General features: G+C 57.4%; 1 protein-coding gene across 1 annotated transcript; it reads right to left on the reverse strand.

The window, feature by feature from the left end:
* Nucleotides 1–1,520: 1,520 nt before the first annotated feature.
* On the reverse strand, nucleotides 1,521–15,596 carry PLA2G4F (phospholipase A2 group IVF). The gene is made up of 20 exons (XM_060098309.1): nucleotides 15,495–15,596; nucleotides 14,147–14,219; nucleotides 13,272–13,408; nucleotides 13,040–13,168; nucleotides 12,568–12,608; nucleotides 12,285–12,327; nucleotides 11,743–11,809; nucleotides 9,678–9,847; nucleotides 9,476–9,589; nucleotides 9,251–9,288; nucleotides 8,929–9,064; nucleotides 7,148–7,284; nucleotides 6,670–6,892; nucleotides 5,215–5,329; nucleotides 4,855–4,992; nucleotides 4,635–4,742; nucleotides 3,176–3,370; nucleotides 2,738–2,904; nucleotides 2,019–2,205; nucleotides 1,521–1,741 (listed from the first exon to the last, which is right to left on the reverse strand). Exons 1-20 carry the CDS (start codon nucleotides 15,594–15,596, stop codon nucleotides 1,521–1,523), a joined length of 2,541 nt encoding a protein of 846 aa, XP_059954292.1.
* Nucleotides 15,597–15,733: the final 137 nt, after the last annotated feature.

Genomic DNA, 15,733 nt, shown 5'->3' on the forward strand with positions numbered 1-15,733 from the left:
GAGAATTCAGCTGACATCAGGCTGCCCATTGGCAATATGCAATGCAAAGAGGCATTAAAATCTGAGTAGATGTAGGCCTGAACCAAGAATTCTACCCTAATCCAGACTATTATAAGTCAGGGCAAGAAAAGACAATTCCAGACATATCAGGACTCAGAAGGTTTACGTTCCACAGATCCTCCACTATAGAACTATTCAATTTGCACTCCAACAAAAAGAAAGATAAACCCAAAAGGAAGACAGCAGGTCAAAGGATAAAGACTCATAAAAGATGTGTAAACACCAGCTAACCAGATAGCCTATCTCAAGAGCAATTGTCCCCAGTGAGCAGGCATGAGAGAACCAAGCTACCCTGACCCCATGCCAGCCAAAAGCGCTGGCCAGTTAGAAGCCCAGCTCCCTCAGCGCCCCCTCCCCGGTTCATGTCCAGCTGGAGGCCTGGGGTCCCAGGCCAGGCTGGGGGCACAGGCTGGGATCTAGACACCTTCCTCCCAGATGGGAGCCAGAAATAGGGTCTTCTTCCCAGAGTCAGGATGGGTGAGGCTTTGTCACATAAGTTCCCTGATTAGAAGAGGGATTGTGACTTTGGCCCTGGAGAGCATGTGTGCGTGCGTGCGTGCGTGCGTGCGTGCGTGCGTGTGTGTGTGTGTGTGAGAGAGAGAGAGAGAGAGAGAGAGAGAGAGAGAGAGAGAGGGAGAGGGAGAGAGAGAGAGAGATTGAGGGAGGGGCTGTAGTCAAAGAGAGCACTCCTGGCAGAGGGGAATGTCGAGTGAGTAGTGAGTATGGCAGCCGGGCCAGTGAAGGGCCCCAGGTGGCTCAGCACTGGGTGGGGTGTGGGTGAGAAGAGGCCGCAGAGGCCCTAGCCAGAGGGAGAGGGCCTGAAGACCTCCACGCTAAGCCCAGTCAGGGTGGATCTCCTTTCCACACACCTAAAATCTGCCCATGCTGGAGAGGCTCCAGATATTTGGAAGGTCCCAGGTGGGTCAGAAGAAATGATAAACAGATCCCCCAGAGAGAGAGAAACAGATCCCCCAGAGAGAGAATCAGATCCCCCAGATTGCGGGGGTACATCTGTGAAAAAGGCAGGAACCTGGGCCTCTGAGTTCCCAGCCAGGCTTCCTCTACCTCTGCCCATCCCTGGCAGCTGACAGGCCCCCACTAGGAACACGAACACACACACACACACACACACACACACACACACACACACACACACACACACACACACACGCAGGTTCACGTTCACTCCGCCCCTGATAAATGGATACGCCCTCTAGACACACCCATTTAGCTTCTGGGAAAGGTGAGACTATTTGCACAAGGTGGCAGCTGTACCCCTGATAAGAGAACGTGACCCAAGTTTAAAGAGCGAAGATGAGTAATTAGCAGGGGGACCCACCAGCTGGAGCCCAGCCAGAAGGGGATATCATCCCACAGGGTCCACCACCCCTCCCTCTACCAAGCCCTGGTCCGGAGCCCACAGTCCCTCCTCTGTCCCAGTCCCCCGACTCCAGCCCGGGTCAGCCTCCAGCCCTGTCCCCAGCCTGTCGCTGGCCCAGAGCCAGCCGGAGGGCCTGCCGCACAGCCTCCACATTGTTCAGAATGTTGTATCGACTCAGGGCCACCAGCCGCTCAAACTCCTGGGGCTCGTAGGTGAAATTCATCATGCCATAGGGGGTGTCTGGCCCATTGATGACAAAGTCCCCACAGGCTTTCTCCTCATCCGTTTGTCGTTCCACACCTGCAGTGGGACGGGGAGAGAGGCCGGGCAAGGGCACTCTGTGGCTAGGAGCTGCCAGTCCAGAAACCCCCCTTCCCGAGAGCATCTGGCTGGTCTGTGGGCTCTGCTTGGGGCCACAGCTCAGCTCTCTCGCCCACCGGGAGGAGCCGGGCCAGTGTGCATGCTGAGTCCAGGAAGCAGTGGCCAGCTCGGGGCCTCCAGGAGGTACACTGTCCTGGGTCCAGCACCCCATCACCACCCCAGGGCTCCGTGGGGCAAACCCAGACCTTCCCCTCACCTGGGGCCAGGTGTGTGCGGAAGGTACGGTTGACCAGGGGGAAGTGCAGCACGATGGGTGAGCGCAGGTCCTCGGCCTTGGCAAACAGGTAGCATTCACGGGGGTCCTTCAAGTCCTCAGGGGGCACCTCAGTGCTGGGGAAGGAGATGCCTCGGTCCAGGCAGTACTTCCCTGTCATCTGTAAGACCTGGGCAGACACCCAGCCCTGTGAGCTTCCGGCCCTGCCTGAGGCGCCCTGGACTCACGCTGTCCCAGGCTTCAACGCCGGCCCTGTCTCCCAGCAGCCAAGTGACTACAGGCTGCAAGAAGAGAACCCGTATCCGGGTGTGCAACCTGTCCATCACCCCACAAGCCTCGAGGGAGCTGCTGATAGAGACTCCCTGGAGGGACCCTGTTGGCTCTGTTGTTACCATAGCAACAAAGGGACAGCAAACCTGAACCCAGGCCCAGATAGGAGCAAGGAATCCTATCAGGAACAGCAGGGTCCAGAACAGAGGTCCTCTCTTCACTGGGATAAAGGCTCTCTCTGGCCTCCTCTCCTGAACCCCACTCTCCTCCATCACCTCAGCAGTCCTCCTCTTCCAGCTGGGGAGACCAATGCTGCTAGCGGTGTTCGCAAGGTGCCTGCCCACAGCTCAGCACCCAGGCCCTTCTCGAAGGGCGATCCCCCAACACCCAGCCAGGATGCCTTAGCAAGGACCCCCCACCCCGCACCGTACCTCAAAAGGGGCATCCAGGGAGTAGTCGAAGGACAGAATGAGGTCCACGGCTCTCTGCGGCTGCAGGCTCAGCGGGAACGGAGAGTTGATGGCAAAGCCTCCATCCACCAGGTACAGACAGTCCCGCATGGGAGTGAGCTGGTTGGGGAAGGCGTCCAGGTGCGAATCTGCACAAAGACAAATGCTTGCTCTTTCCAGCAGCCCTCTTCTCTTGGCACTGGGAATGCCCCTCTGTTGAGAGCTCTCCTCTTCCTACAGCCACGGGGTCTCCCACTGCAGCCCCCGGCCTGCCTTCCAGCACAGTCATCACAGTCCTTCCCCCACTAGCCCCTGGGCAGCAGGAGCCGCCCCCCCAGCCCCCAGGTCAAAAGGCAGCACTGGCCCCAGGGAGCCAGAGGCACAGGCAACAGGCGGGACCCCGCTCAGAGCAGCACCCACCTTTCCAGGCCAAAAACTCCCTGCCAGACGCATAGTCCTTGTGCAGGCAGAGGCCCTGGGTAAAGTTCGAGTTCTGGGCTGAGGTAAAGCGGTAGGTGAATATGTCCCGCACAGCCTGGGAGAAGGGCCCTTGCGGGGTGAAGAGCCTGGTTTGCAGCCTCGCTGGGTCGAGCAGCTGGAGCTTCAGGCGGTCGTCTAGGTGGGAGTGGGACAGTGAAATACCGTGAGAAGCCCTCCTTTGTCCAGTGGTCCTCACATCTCAGGGGAGCCCCTCTGTCTCCTCCCCACGTCTCTCCTCCTTCCCCACCCCGCCTCCCGGGTCTCTGACCACTGCTTCCCCGAACCCCCGCCTTTTTTTTTTTTTTTTTGCGGTACGTGGACCTCTCAGTGCTGTGGCCTCTCCCGTTGCGGAGCACGTGCTCCGGACGCGCAGGCTCAGCGGCCATGGCTCACGGGCCCAGCCGTTCCGCAGCATGTGGGATCTTCCCAGACTGGGGCACGAACCTATGTCTCCTGCATCGGCAGGCAGCCTCTCAACCACTGCGCCACCAGGGAAGCCCCCGAACCCTTTATAAATGACTTTTTCTTTCATGTTCCCCACGTTTTGAAAGTTGACATGCACGTATTAAAAAAGTTGAAAGTTGACATTGCATGTATTAAACAACATCACCTACCCTTAAAGTTGCATATGCAACTTCCAGTCAGAATTTCACCCATTAAACACCCACTGAACAGTTACCACGTGCTGTGGTGGCCACTGTGCTGGGCACGGGGATGCAGAGATGAACAGGGCCTGACCCTGGCCCTCCAGGGCTCACGGCCTACTTAGGGGAGAATCTAAAGAGGTAATAAATGGTGACAGTGTCCCGAGGTAAGGACAACATGGGATGTGCCTACAGTTCTAGGGAACCTTGGTGGTCAGACCCTCGATCAGCCTGGAGGGAGGGACTGGAACAGAGACGCCCCCTGACAAAATGATGTCTGAGCTGAACTTTAAGAACTGAGCAAAAGTTATCCAGGGAAGAAAAGTGGGAAAGGTATTCTACGCAGCAGGGAGCTCATGGGTCATTGAAGGAGCGGGCTGAAGGGGAGCTCTGAGGTGGGGGGACAGAGTGTCAACCAGATACCCAGTGGCCCTGGGCTGAGTTGATCTAATGGGAGCCCAAGCGGAGAATTAAAGGCACAGGTTTATCACGGAGCACTCACAACTCCCACTAGGTTTTCTGACACGGGCTCCCCACCCCTTAGCCTCTCTGTAGACCTCTGGGCATCCAGAGACCCTAAGCTAGAAGTCATTTTCTCAATATTTCTCTGAACCGAATAGGACATCCAAGTCCTTCACTGCCCCCTCCCTCATTCCTCATGCCTCTGCCAGGGCCCTGTTGCTGGAAAGAGGTATTGCGGGGGCTGGCGGGGGGGTGGGGGGGGAGGTTTGGGGGAGCAGGCTCTCTGCCCTCACCTGTGATGTTTACACTGCCTCTGAACCTCTGTAGGAAGCCAAGGCCCGAGCCGGCGGTCTTCAGGAAGATCTCATCCAGGCTGGCTGCAAACGCACTGCCCCATATACCTAAGGAGAAAGGCAAAGCCCCCGGCCCTCACAAGTCCTCCACCAGTGCCACCAACTCGGGGCCCGGCGCCTGCCCTGTCCCCATGTCCCCAGCCCTCTGGCTTAGACTCACCCTGCAGGTAGCAAATCCGGGGCTCAGGGCGGAGCTTCAGCAGTCGCCCCATGAAGAACTCTGAGCTAAAGAGCTCAATGGGAACATAAGCGCCATACTTGGGTAAGCCGACCTCATGGGGGGTGAACTCGCACCACTCTTGGGGCGCAAAGAGAAGGGAATGTCACCAGGGGCTTCCCACCAGGACCCCACGCTTCCCCCGAGCCCTTGTGCCTGAGCAGGAATCTTTGTCTTGTCAACAGCAGGAGGCAGCAAGCCCACTGTGCTCCAAGGCTCCCACCTGTGCCGACAGCCCTGGCCTCTACATCCTCACACCGACCATTGCTCCCACTGGCTTCCTAGGTCCCCACACCCGGGCACCTGCAAAGTCTTCCCCACTGATGTTGCTGCGGACGTTGACACTGGCGTAGATGGGGTAAGGGTTCTGGCCCTGGCTGACTGCCTCCTGCTGGTCAGACAGCTTGGCAGGATTTTCCTGGTCAGGAAAGAAGGGAGGCCACTTGGCCTTTGGGGAGTTCCCTTTCCCCACCCCCATGGCCTGAGGCTCGGCACGCTGCAGGTGTGGCGTGCCCACGAGACTTTGGTTGCTAAGGCCAGGGCTCTAGAGACAACTCTCTAAGGGACAGGCTTTGGGCTGCAGCAGAGGCGAGGCCACATGGGGTTCGTGCAATTCCAGGGGCTATGGACCCCCTTCCTTCCCATTCAAGAAAGCCTATCAGAACCCAAGGGAGTGAAGTAACATTTTTAAAGGAATAACTGGGGCTCCCCTGGTGGCGCAGTGGTTGGGAGTCCGTCTGACGATGCAGGGGACACGGGTTCGTGCCCCGCTCCGGGAGGATCCCACATACCGTGGAGCGGCTAGGCCCGTGAGCCATGGCCGCTGGGCTTGCGTGTCCGGAGCCTGTGCTCCGCAGCGGGAGAGGCCACGGCAGTGAGAGGCCCGCGTACCGCAAAAAAAAAAAAAAGAAAAAGAATGACTGAAAATCCAATCTACTTTCTTTGCAAAAGTAAATCACTAGAAAACATGTATTCTTTTCTCTTTTTTTTTTTTTTTTTTGCCGTACGCGGGCCTCTCCCTATTGTGGCCTCTCCCGCTGCGGAGCACAGGCTCCGGACGCGCAGGCCCAGCAGCCATGGCTCACGGGCCCAGCCGCTCGGTGGCATGTGGGATCCTCGCGGACCGGGCCATAAACCCGTGTCCTCCGCATCGGCAGACGGACTCCCAACCACTGCGCCACCAGGGAAGTCCCATGTATTCTTTTCTTAGACATCACATTCATAACAGATAGCCACACACCAGTGGGCCAGGCCCCGCAGGCCCCCAGGGCTGAGAACCTCGCTCAGCTCAAATCTCATCTCCCGATGCATGCTGGGCCTGCAGTTCTAGGAGAAGCCACCAGGTGGCGTGAATCATGTCTGCTTGGCCGTCGGGCTGGAGTGGCATTCTGCCTCAGCAGGAGGTTGGAATCATTTGGGACACTTTCAAAGCACACTTGTACTAGGGCTCGACCCCTCACCAACCAAAACCAGTATCTCTGGAAGTGAGACCTAGGCATGGTGTTTTTGGAAAGCTGTACAGGTGATTCTAATATGCAGACAGACCTGAGAACAGCAGACCAGCCTCTCCCTCCCAGGGAAGGTGAGATGAAGCGTGTCAGCCCACCCAGAGATCCCACCCCTTGCCCCCAGGGAGCTCAGACTTAAAGGATAGCTTTGAAAATCTCAGATCTTAGCCTAATGGGTAAGGCAGAACTAAGTGCTGATGGGGCAGGGTGAACAGGAGCCATGTTCATCTATTACCTGCTCTTCTCTTACCTCTTGGTATAGGAAATATTCAATGAGAAGCCCCCAGAGGTCGATGAGGGAAGCGCTGTGGCCACTGCTTTCCCGGATCCCCAGTTCCTGGGCATAGTACTGCAGGCGTTCCATGGACATTGCCCCCATCTTACTGCTGCAGACCCGAGCCTGGGCGCGCTCAATAGGGCCCTGCAAGGCCACCTGGGACCAGGCTGGGTCCTTGTAGAGTGTGGAGATGCACCTGGGCATGGAGGGAATTAGGAGTGTGGGAGCACAGTAAGGGGAGAAAGGGATATAGGTGTCTCTGAGTCACCCCTCCTCCCCCATCCCTTGCACCCACTGGCCTGCACCAACCACTCAGAGGGCCCTGGGGACTCAGTCCCTCACTGCCCTTCCTGACCCCTTTGGATCCCCGCCCCTCCCCACCAGCTCACCAGGTCATACCTCTGCCTCTTCAGGGCTCTCCTTTTTTTTGCCCCGCCCCTACCTCACTTACCAGGTGGACCCAGAGACTCCGCTCAGATAGGTCACAGTGTCCAGGATGCCAAGCTCCTGTAGCCCGGCCAGGCTGCCGTAGAGGGAAGACATGGCTCGGGTTCCACCTCCTGAACCCAGCACGGCCACCACAGGCACCTGGGCACAATAATCATCATGATAACATCTACCCCCACTATTGTTCATATATTATTGCTTAGCATATCAGATATTGGTCTGAGAGCCCAACTTGTATTATCTCTTTCAGTCTTCAAAGAAACCCAGTGGCATCCCCACTCTACAGGTGAGGAAACTGAGGCACAGGAAGGTTAGATAATGTGCCCACAATCATACCATCAGTAAGTAATAGCCTGTCAGACTGAAGCAGTATAACCTCAGAGATGGCTCTTAACATTATACCAGGAAAGTATGTACCTGGGAGGTATATTGGATTCACTCAAAACAGCGAAAGCAGGGTTTCTCAACCTTGGCACTGTTGGTAATTTTGGACCAGATAATTCTTTATTGTGAGGAATTGTCCTGTGTGTTACAGGACATTTGGCAGCATTCCTGGCCTTCACCCGGCAGATGCCAGCAGCATCCCTCTCCTCTCCCCTAGTTGTGGCAATGTCTCTAGACAGTGACAAATGTCCCCTAGGTGGGTGGGGGGATGAGGTTGCTCCCAGCTGAGAACCACAGAACTGAAGTGACAAAGACCAGCAGGCAGCCTGACCTGCCCCAGACACGGGAGGTCCCCAGATGTCTCTTCAGGATCAGAGGTGCCTGGTGGGATCAGACTAGAAGCTTTTGGGCTGCTCAGCTTTTCTGCGAAGGTTTGGTTCATTCCACCCCAGACTTCTGGTTCCTTTCCCTGTCCTTCCTTTCTTCCCCTGTCTTGAAAAAAATGCTCCCTGGCCATTGCCCCACAAGGTCACTGTCCCTCCAGAGCTCTGGAGGAGACAGAACTCCCTGAAGGCAGGTCTGTGCCCTCTCTACCCTCCACCCACAGAGCGGAGATGGGACACAGAGCAGGCATTACCAGATGGGCAGTAGGCTTGCTCAGCTTGTCAGCACTGGGCACAGGCTATGTCTCCTTGTACATTTGCAGCCAGAAGGAAGCCACCAGCCTGTTCCTGATTTACCACAGGTCTCCCCCTCAGCACTGCCTTTCCTCCTGCCTCCACTTCCAAATCGCTTTGTCCTGTTATGGACTGAATTGTGTCCTCCCCAAATTCATATGTGGAAGCCCCCATGTGACTCTCTTTGGAGAAAGGGCCTATACGGAGGTAATATAGGTTATGTGAGGTCATAAGGGTGGGGCCTTAATCCCATAGGACTTGTGTCCTTGTAAGGAGAGGAAGAGAGAGTGAGATTCCCACAAACCCCTACACGTGCACAGAGGAAAGGCCGTGTGAGGACACAGCAAGAAGGTGGCTGTCTACAAGTCAGAAAGAGGCCTCGTCAGACAACAACCCTGATGGCACCTTGATCTTGAACTTCCAGCCTCCACGTGAGAAAATAAATGTCTGTTGTTTGAGCCACCCAGTCTGTGGCGTTCTGTTATGGCAGCCTGAGCAGACTAATACACCTCCCTTGGCTGGGGCCGTTCAGCCCTCGTTCATATGGGGTCACATGACTCTCCCGACTGTGCCCATCAGCTCAGGCAAACGGGCCTGCCCCCTTCTTCCTCTGGTCCCCACACTTCCTCAACGCTTCCGGTCACCTCTTAGACACGCAGTCCTCTCAAGGAAGAGGTTGGATTTGGTCCCAGCAACTCTGATGTCTGGCTCCTCCATTCCATACCTGGTTACTGTCGGGAGCCTGGCTCAATCCCAGCACCTGCTGTAGGGCCTTGGACACGACGTGCTTCCTCTTATCCAGAAACTTCTGTTCCCCGTCGCAGAGGTCAAAGCCAAGACGCAGGTCCAGGTCCCCAGAGCTGCCTCAGAGGGGGTGGGGGTGGGGTACTGGGTGACTGTTCAGTGGAGGAGAGCCTCCGGCCAAACCCATTTTCACGGGAGCAGACAGATGCACATTCCGTGGAACCTCCCAGAAAGATGCCACGGGACCCAGTCACCCCCAACGCCCGCTGAGCCGTAGGCAGAAGAGTCTCCGCACCACTCACCTCACTTCTGCCTTCACGCTCATAGCCACCTCCTGGCCCTGGAAGAGACAACAGCCCATCCCTGAGCTCACTGAGAGGGACTCGCATTTGCAGCCCCGGTTGCTCTGGTAATTCTGGCCCAGCTGTGGACACCATGGCTGGCCTGATCTTGACCCCCTCCCCCAGACCTTCTGTGGGGGTCACAGAGCAGGCAGGGGCCCCTCAGGCACCCAGACAGAGCCTCACCTCCCCCAGGGCCACGACATGATGCTGCTCCCGACCTAGGGCCAGAGAGGAGAGCAGGATGCCCCCCTCGCCCAGCTTGCTGGTCAGGACCTCCAGCTCAGCACTTGGGCCGCTCTGCAGAGAAGAAAACACCCAGGAAAAGGGGCCTCATCCAGGCTGGATGGATTCTGTCGTCTCCCCCTTCCCAGGCTCCGTCACTCACCTGCAGGACCGTGAGCTTCTCTCCCAGCTCCACCTCCAGCCTGGAACTGAGCACTGGGTTCACGTGGAAGGTAAACGTGGCTGGGAGGCCTGCCTCCAGGGGAGGCTGCAGGGGCAAGAGCTGGGGCTTCTCGTAGGCCCCGGGCACTGCCAGCCGAACCTGCCTGGAGCCTGGGAGCAGGGGGCCTAGGTGAGTGCCAGGTGAGGGGGTGAGAGTGGGGGGTGGTGTGTGGCCCGTGACGGTAGCACGCTGAGCAGCAACTCCCCTTTCCTTCCTCTTGGAAGTGCCAGGTCATCGCCCTGCTCACTCTCTGGCAATGGGCCCTACAGACATCATGAAGGACACTCAGGGTCCTATAACCTGCTCTGGTCCGAACTGGGAGCCTGGGATGGGGACAGCACACACAGTGCTCAGGGAAGGGCCCCTGTCCGGAGCTTATGGGGCTGAGGATTTTGAGATTATTATATTAAGTATATAAAATATAATTCTATAATTACCATATTATAATGATCATATATTAATTATTACATGAATTACCAGTTTTCAACTGGTAGTTCCCCCTCTCTTGCTCCATTCAAGCTCCGTGCTCATTGCCTTGGGGGAGGTTTGTGGCCAGAGAGAAAGCAAACAGGCTGCACGTTGTTTCCAAAGCATAAGCCCTTGGGAGAACACAGAGAGTTTGCAGGGGATGTAAAAGGAAGAAGTGGGTGCATGGCACAGAGAAGGTAGGCTTGGGGAAGCGGAGGAGAGCCAGCCCCAGCCTGGTGAGGCCAGCTGGTGGGAGGCAGAGGGAGGCCTGTGGGCCCAGGAGCAGCAGGGCCCGCCCTGTGCCTGCAGCTTTCTGGAGAGCAGGCAAGACCCCAGAGAGAAATGGCTACACATGACACCCAGGAAGAGAGGACCCCAGACAGACCCACGAAAGAGCCCCTAACGCCTCAGGAACCGATGTCCAAATGGAATCCCTGTCCCTACATGCCCTCCCTAGCACTAAATGAGACCTGGGGACTTGACATGACCAGGGGTGGGAGGGAATTAGAGAAAATAAGGAAAGTGATCCTTCTCTCATATCACAGTTTACAGACTGAGATTGATAAGGGCTGTTCACAGTCAGAAACAACAGAAGCTGTGGTGGGGAGAGCAGATGGGCCCCGGGTGTTACAGACCTGGGCCTGGGCCTGGCTCTACTGCTTACTGGCTGTGTGACCTTAACAAAGTTTCTTCTTTGAGCCTCAGTCTCATGAATTAAAGGAGGATAATGACTGTACCTACGTCATTACAAGGTTGTTATGAGGATTAAAAGGTAAAACACTGTAAAATGCTTAGGCCAGAGCCTGACTCATAGTAAGTGCGCCATGTTACCTGGGCACGACTCAGCCCGTAGGCTCAGACTCCCAGTGTCGGAGAGGACCTTAGCTGTCACGCAGCCTCCGCTCCCCTCCCAAAGCTGGAACCCCTCCCGAGTGGCTGTCCCCTGTGGCAGACTGCCATGGCCCCAGTTCTTCACTTCTGGAGTTCTCACTGTTTGCCATGTGGCCTCGGTTCCTCTCCCTAAAGAGGCTGGCTATATTCCTTGCCTTCCAACTTAGAGTCAGCCTTGTGCTTGTTTTGGCTAACAAAATGTTAGTGAGGGCTGTGATGTGACCAAAGGCTCGAAAAGCACTTGCTCATCCGGCCATGCGCTCTTGCACCTCTGCCAATGTCTTAAGAACATGACCAGGCTTGTCCGCCGGTCACAGGAGGTGGATGAGGGACATGGGCGCAGAGCCAGGTCACTCCCCCAAGCCCAGCCTAGATCAGCCATGCCCCAGCTGACCACCAGATGTGTCTGCCACTGAGATTTTGTGGGTGTCTTTTGTACAGCAGTAGTTGAACCGATACAGCCTCTGTGCTTGAATACTTCCAGGGACAGAAATTTACTGCTTCTGGAGGCAATCCATGTCATCCTTGGTCAGCTTTCAGCAGTGAAAAATTAAGAACTTTCTGCCCCAGACCCATCTTCTTGAAACCAGCAGCCCCCAATCCCCCAGGAGAGAAGGCAAGACCCAAGGCCCCTGACCAGACTCACCATACTCTTGATGTGGGGCTGTCCCATCTCCCCTGAGGGTGCCCTGGATTCTCAGACAGGGCTGAGCCTGAGGAAAGCAGAGGCCTGTGGAAGCCAGACAGTCCCCAGGGCCCTGCACAGGGCCTGAACCAGGATGGAGGGAGGGAAGGGTATCTGGGGCAGGGTCGAGCTAACATCCTTCCCAGGGCCTGTGCCTTACGAGTAGGGGTCTTCTGTCACAGCCCCCCTCCCAGGACTCAGAGGAAGTGGTCCCTGGTGGGAAAGGGGGAGGAGATGAGGGGCCCTGACGGTGGCTCCTTGGCAGACTCAGAAGCCAGGTGAGCAGTGTGCTGTGCACAGGTGGAAAGCCTGGCTTCTGGGCTATTCCATCAGGTGGGAGGCAAGGTGCCCCCTTGTCCCTGGAGGTGCCTCCCCAGCACATCTCCCCTCTGAGGAGGGGTTGAGTGTCCTTCAAGCAAGTGGGCATGATGAGCTCAGTCGTGGACTCTCCAATCCCCCATCCCCCAGCCCTGGGCAGCCCCAAGCTGGCCAGCCCTACTCACCACCAGGACCCCATTGGTGATGACTTCAGATGCCGGCACCTGGCTACAAAGGATGAGGGGCTCATGGGACACCTGAATCCCTCAAGATGGCTATTACTATAATAATGTAACCAAAGCAGCTGGAAGAGCCTGGGGAGCACAGCAGGTTTGGGGGTAGGGGTGGGCATGAAGGTCAGGACATCCCCTCTCAGGCCAGGCCAACGCAGGACCTGGTGAATGACAGCTGGGAGCTTTGGGTGGGTCTCAGAGTAAATGGGAGGGTACAGGCTCCACCTGGACTCACCTGTCCTCCAAAACAAATTCCACCTGCAGCTCTTGTGAATCCTACATGGAGAGAGCAAGGGAGCACCAGTTTTCAGAGGTCCCAGAGCCTCAGGACCTTCCCCTCCCACCCCCAGTTCTACTCAGCTCCAGCGACTAGAAGGCCAGACTGATGTTGTGGCTGCTCGTGGGCACAGGACAGGGTAGCGACATCACCACTAGGAGCTCCATCTGTTCAAGGCTGTGGACCGGCGCCGTTCGAGACACTGAGGATTCAGCAGGGACCGAGATACCCAAAGCCCCTGCCTTCAAGGAGCCCACGTGTTGGCTTCCCTCAGGGAAGGAGTGCTTGTGGGAAAGCGTTGTGGGGTCATTGCTGCAGGGTGGAGGAGGGTCTGTCTTGGAGGCTGGGCCTGTGCTGATCGGGAGCCCCCTGTGCTAGGGCCTCTTCTCCTGGGACTGGGCTCATTGCTGGCACAGGTGGAACCGCTCACCTGGTGGCTGAGTGGGAAGGTGTGCCTGTGCGGTTGGTGGGGCTTGAGGCTCCTCAGGTCAAACAGCAGCAGGGAGAGCTGGTCACTGTCCAGGACGTCCTTGTCGTAGAGGGTGAGCTCCAGGACGTTCTGGGGGCAGGGCAGGAGGCAGGGGGGCCTGAGGCAGGGCGGAGGGCAGGCAGCTGGGAGGAGCCCTCTCCCTCCGCAGCCCCAGCCCCTCACTGACCCTCACCTTCACGGCGCCGTGGACCCGGTAGTGGAAGGTTTCGTTCCATTCGGGATCACGGCAGTTGGCTACCACCCTTGTCTGGGCGGGGCTGGGGGATGCTGTGTGCAGCCACAGCTGCACGTAGCAGTCGGCTTTGGACACTGTAGGTGGGATGGGGAGGGTTCCTCAGCCTCTAGCTCTTATGGCTGGAAAGGTTGCCTGGAGGAGACTGGGGCTGGTTGGGAAGGGGCAGAGGAGGGAGAGGAGGCTGCAGGGTGGGACGGGGAGACGCGGGAGAGCCCGTGTCCTTGACTCCGTCTCCACCAGTTACACCTCCCATTCAACTGAATGGAGATCCTGCTGCAGCCATTTCTAAAGGTCATGTGAGGGGCTTCCCTGGTGGCACAGTGGTTGAGAGTCCGCCTGCCGATGCAGGGGACACAGGTTCGTGCCCCGGTCCGGGAGGATCCCACATGCCGCGGAGCGGCTGGGCCCGTGAGCCATGGCCGCTGAGCCTGCGCGTCCGGAGCCTGTGCTCCGCAAGGAGAGAGGCCACAACGTAAGGGCCTAATTCAGGAAACAAGCTCCTGCCCAGTGTGAGCACTGACATGGAAACCCCTAGAGAGCAGACGGTAACTTGTGGCAGCAGCAGCCCTCCCACGCTCACCCAGGCCGGCAACCTCCACGAGCCAGCCTCAGGGAGGAGGTGGTGGTCTGCACACTGCCTTCCCCTCCAGCTCCCGCAGCCTGCCCCGGGCTGTGGCCCGGGCTCCCTCACCAGAGAGCCCTCCATCCGCTCCACTCTAAACACACATGCACTCTTCAGGCCAGCCCCTGCTGAGCTCTGGGGAGGCCCCAGGGAGAGGAAGGGAGAAAGCATGAAATTGGGGGTCACTCACACAGGTCTGCGCCCCGGATATTTCTGGCCCTCAGCACCTTCACCTGGAGGTCATAGTATGGGTGTGTCTCCCGCTGAAAGGACAGAACTCCGGGGACTCAGTTCCAGGAAGCCGGGTGTGAGGCCTGACCTCCCTGCTGTGGTGCCCACCCAGGGCTTCCCTTGTCCCATCGCAGAGCGGCAGCCTGGCCCAGGGTCACTGACGTCACTGTGCCAGGGACCCAGGAGGCCTCGACAGAGCAAGCGCTGGGAGCTGAGTGTGTTGGTGATGAACGTGACCTTGGAATCAGTCAGGATGGGATCAAATCTAAGCTGCACTGTGGACTAGCTAAATGGCCTTGGGCAAGAGACTTGATTTCCCTGTGCTTTAGTTTCTCTGTCTCTAAATTGGGGGTTATGATGATAATCTCACAGGGTTGTAGCAAGTTTTAAATGAGAAGTCGTACAAACTGCCTGGCCTAAGTGCTTAATACATGGAGCCATTTTTACTAATTATGTTTATTATGCACCACGAACATGCAGCCCCCCTGACTACAGTGCTGGGGCTGTAGCTTGAGAGTCAAAGTGAGAGCTGGAGTGATGTGCTTAAGAAGATTAAGTATCAAAAGAGAAAACTAGGGGCTTCCCTGGTGGCGCAGTGGTTCAGAGTCCGCCTGCCGATGCAGAGGACACGGGTTCGTGCCCCGGTCTGGGAAGATCCCACATGCCACGGAGCGGCTGGGCCCGTGAGCCATGGCTGCTGAGCCTGCGCGTCCGGGGCCTGTGCTCCAGACCACAGGGAGGCCACAACAGGGAGAGGCCACAGCAGTGAGAGGCCCGTGTACCGAAAAAAAAAAAAAAAGAAAAAACTGTGATGGACCCCACCCACTAGCTCCTGACAAAGGCTAGAAGACAGCCCAAGAGGGTGCGGGCAGGTAAAGGAAAACCAAGAGTCACCCAGCTCTACTGGTCTGATGAGTCGCTAAGGAGACGGCAGCTTGGGCTCAGGAGAGGTAACAGTAGACTGCAGCCTCCTGGGAGTGAGGCTATCTCCTCCAGATCCCAGCGAGTGCCTCATTTCCCCCCACTCCCTCAACCCCCGACCCCCATTCTACGGCCAGGCTAGGGCGTACTGGGCAAAAGCCAATCAGCTGCAAGTGTCACATGGCTTCCATTTCCTAACCGGGGGTGATTAACTTCAAGATTATTATTATTTGGCCAAGCTCTCTAAGCTCTACCAGCTAATCTGGAGCAAATCGGTCCTGGCCCAGATCAAAATGCATTCCCAGGGCTGATCCCAGTCTCCACAGGGCCCTGTGCACCCAGGACTCCTCCTGTCCACACCCCCCAGGGGAGATCAGGTACTTTACCCGCCACCGCCTCCACTGAGGTTCCCTCTTCTGCAGCAACACCGCACCCACGAGGGGCAGGCCCTTGCCTGTCAGCCACCTGGGCCAGAGCGCCCAGAGCATGGCCGGGCAGCCTGGCTCCCGGCAGGAAGCCCTGCCTGCGCTCCTCTGGCTACACTGGCTGCTGGCTCAGGTCTGACAGGTAGCTGGAGTGGGGAGGGTGGAGCAGGCTGCTCTGCTGAGGACTCACAGCTGGGGCT

The sequence above is a fragment of the Mesoplodon densirostris genome, chromosome 4, assembly GCF_025265405.1.
Source record: "Mesoplodon densirostris isolate mMesDen1 chromosome 4, mMesDen1 primary haplotype, whole genome shotgun sequence".
NCBI classification, from domain to species: Eukaryota; Metazoa; Chordata; class Mammalia; order Artiodactyla; family Ziphiidae; genus Mesoplodon; species Mesoplodon densirostris.

Coding starts and splice junctions, on each gene's coding strand:
- PLA2G4F (XM_060098309.1), bottom strand. CDS start 15,596: ATGCTCTGGGCGCTCTGGCCCAGGTGGCTGACAGGCAAGGGCCTGCCC. Junction 13,169..13,271: donor GGGTCCACGGCGCCGTGAAG/GTGAGGGTCAGT, acceptor CCCTGCCCCCAG/AACGTCCTGGAGCTCACCCT. Junction 9,590..9,677: donor AGAAGCTCACGGTCCTGCAG/GTGAGTGACGGA, acceptor TCTTCTCTGCAG/AGCGGCCCAAGTGCTGAGCT.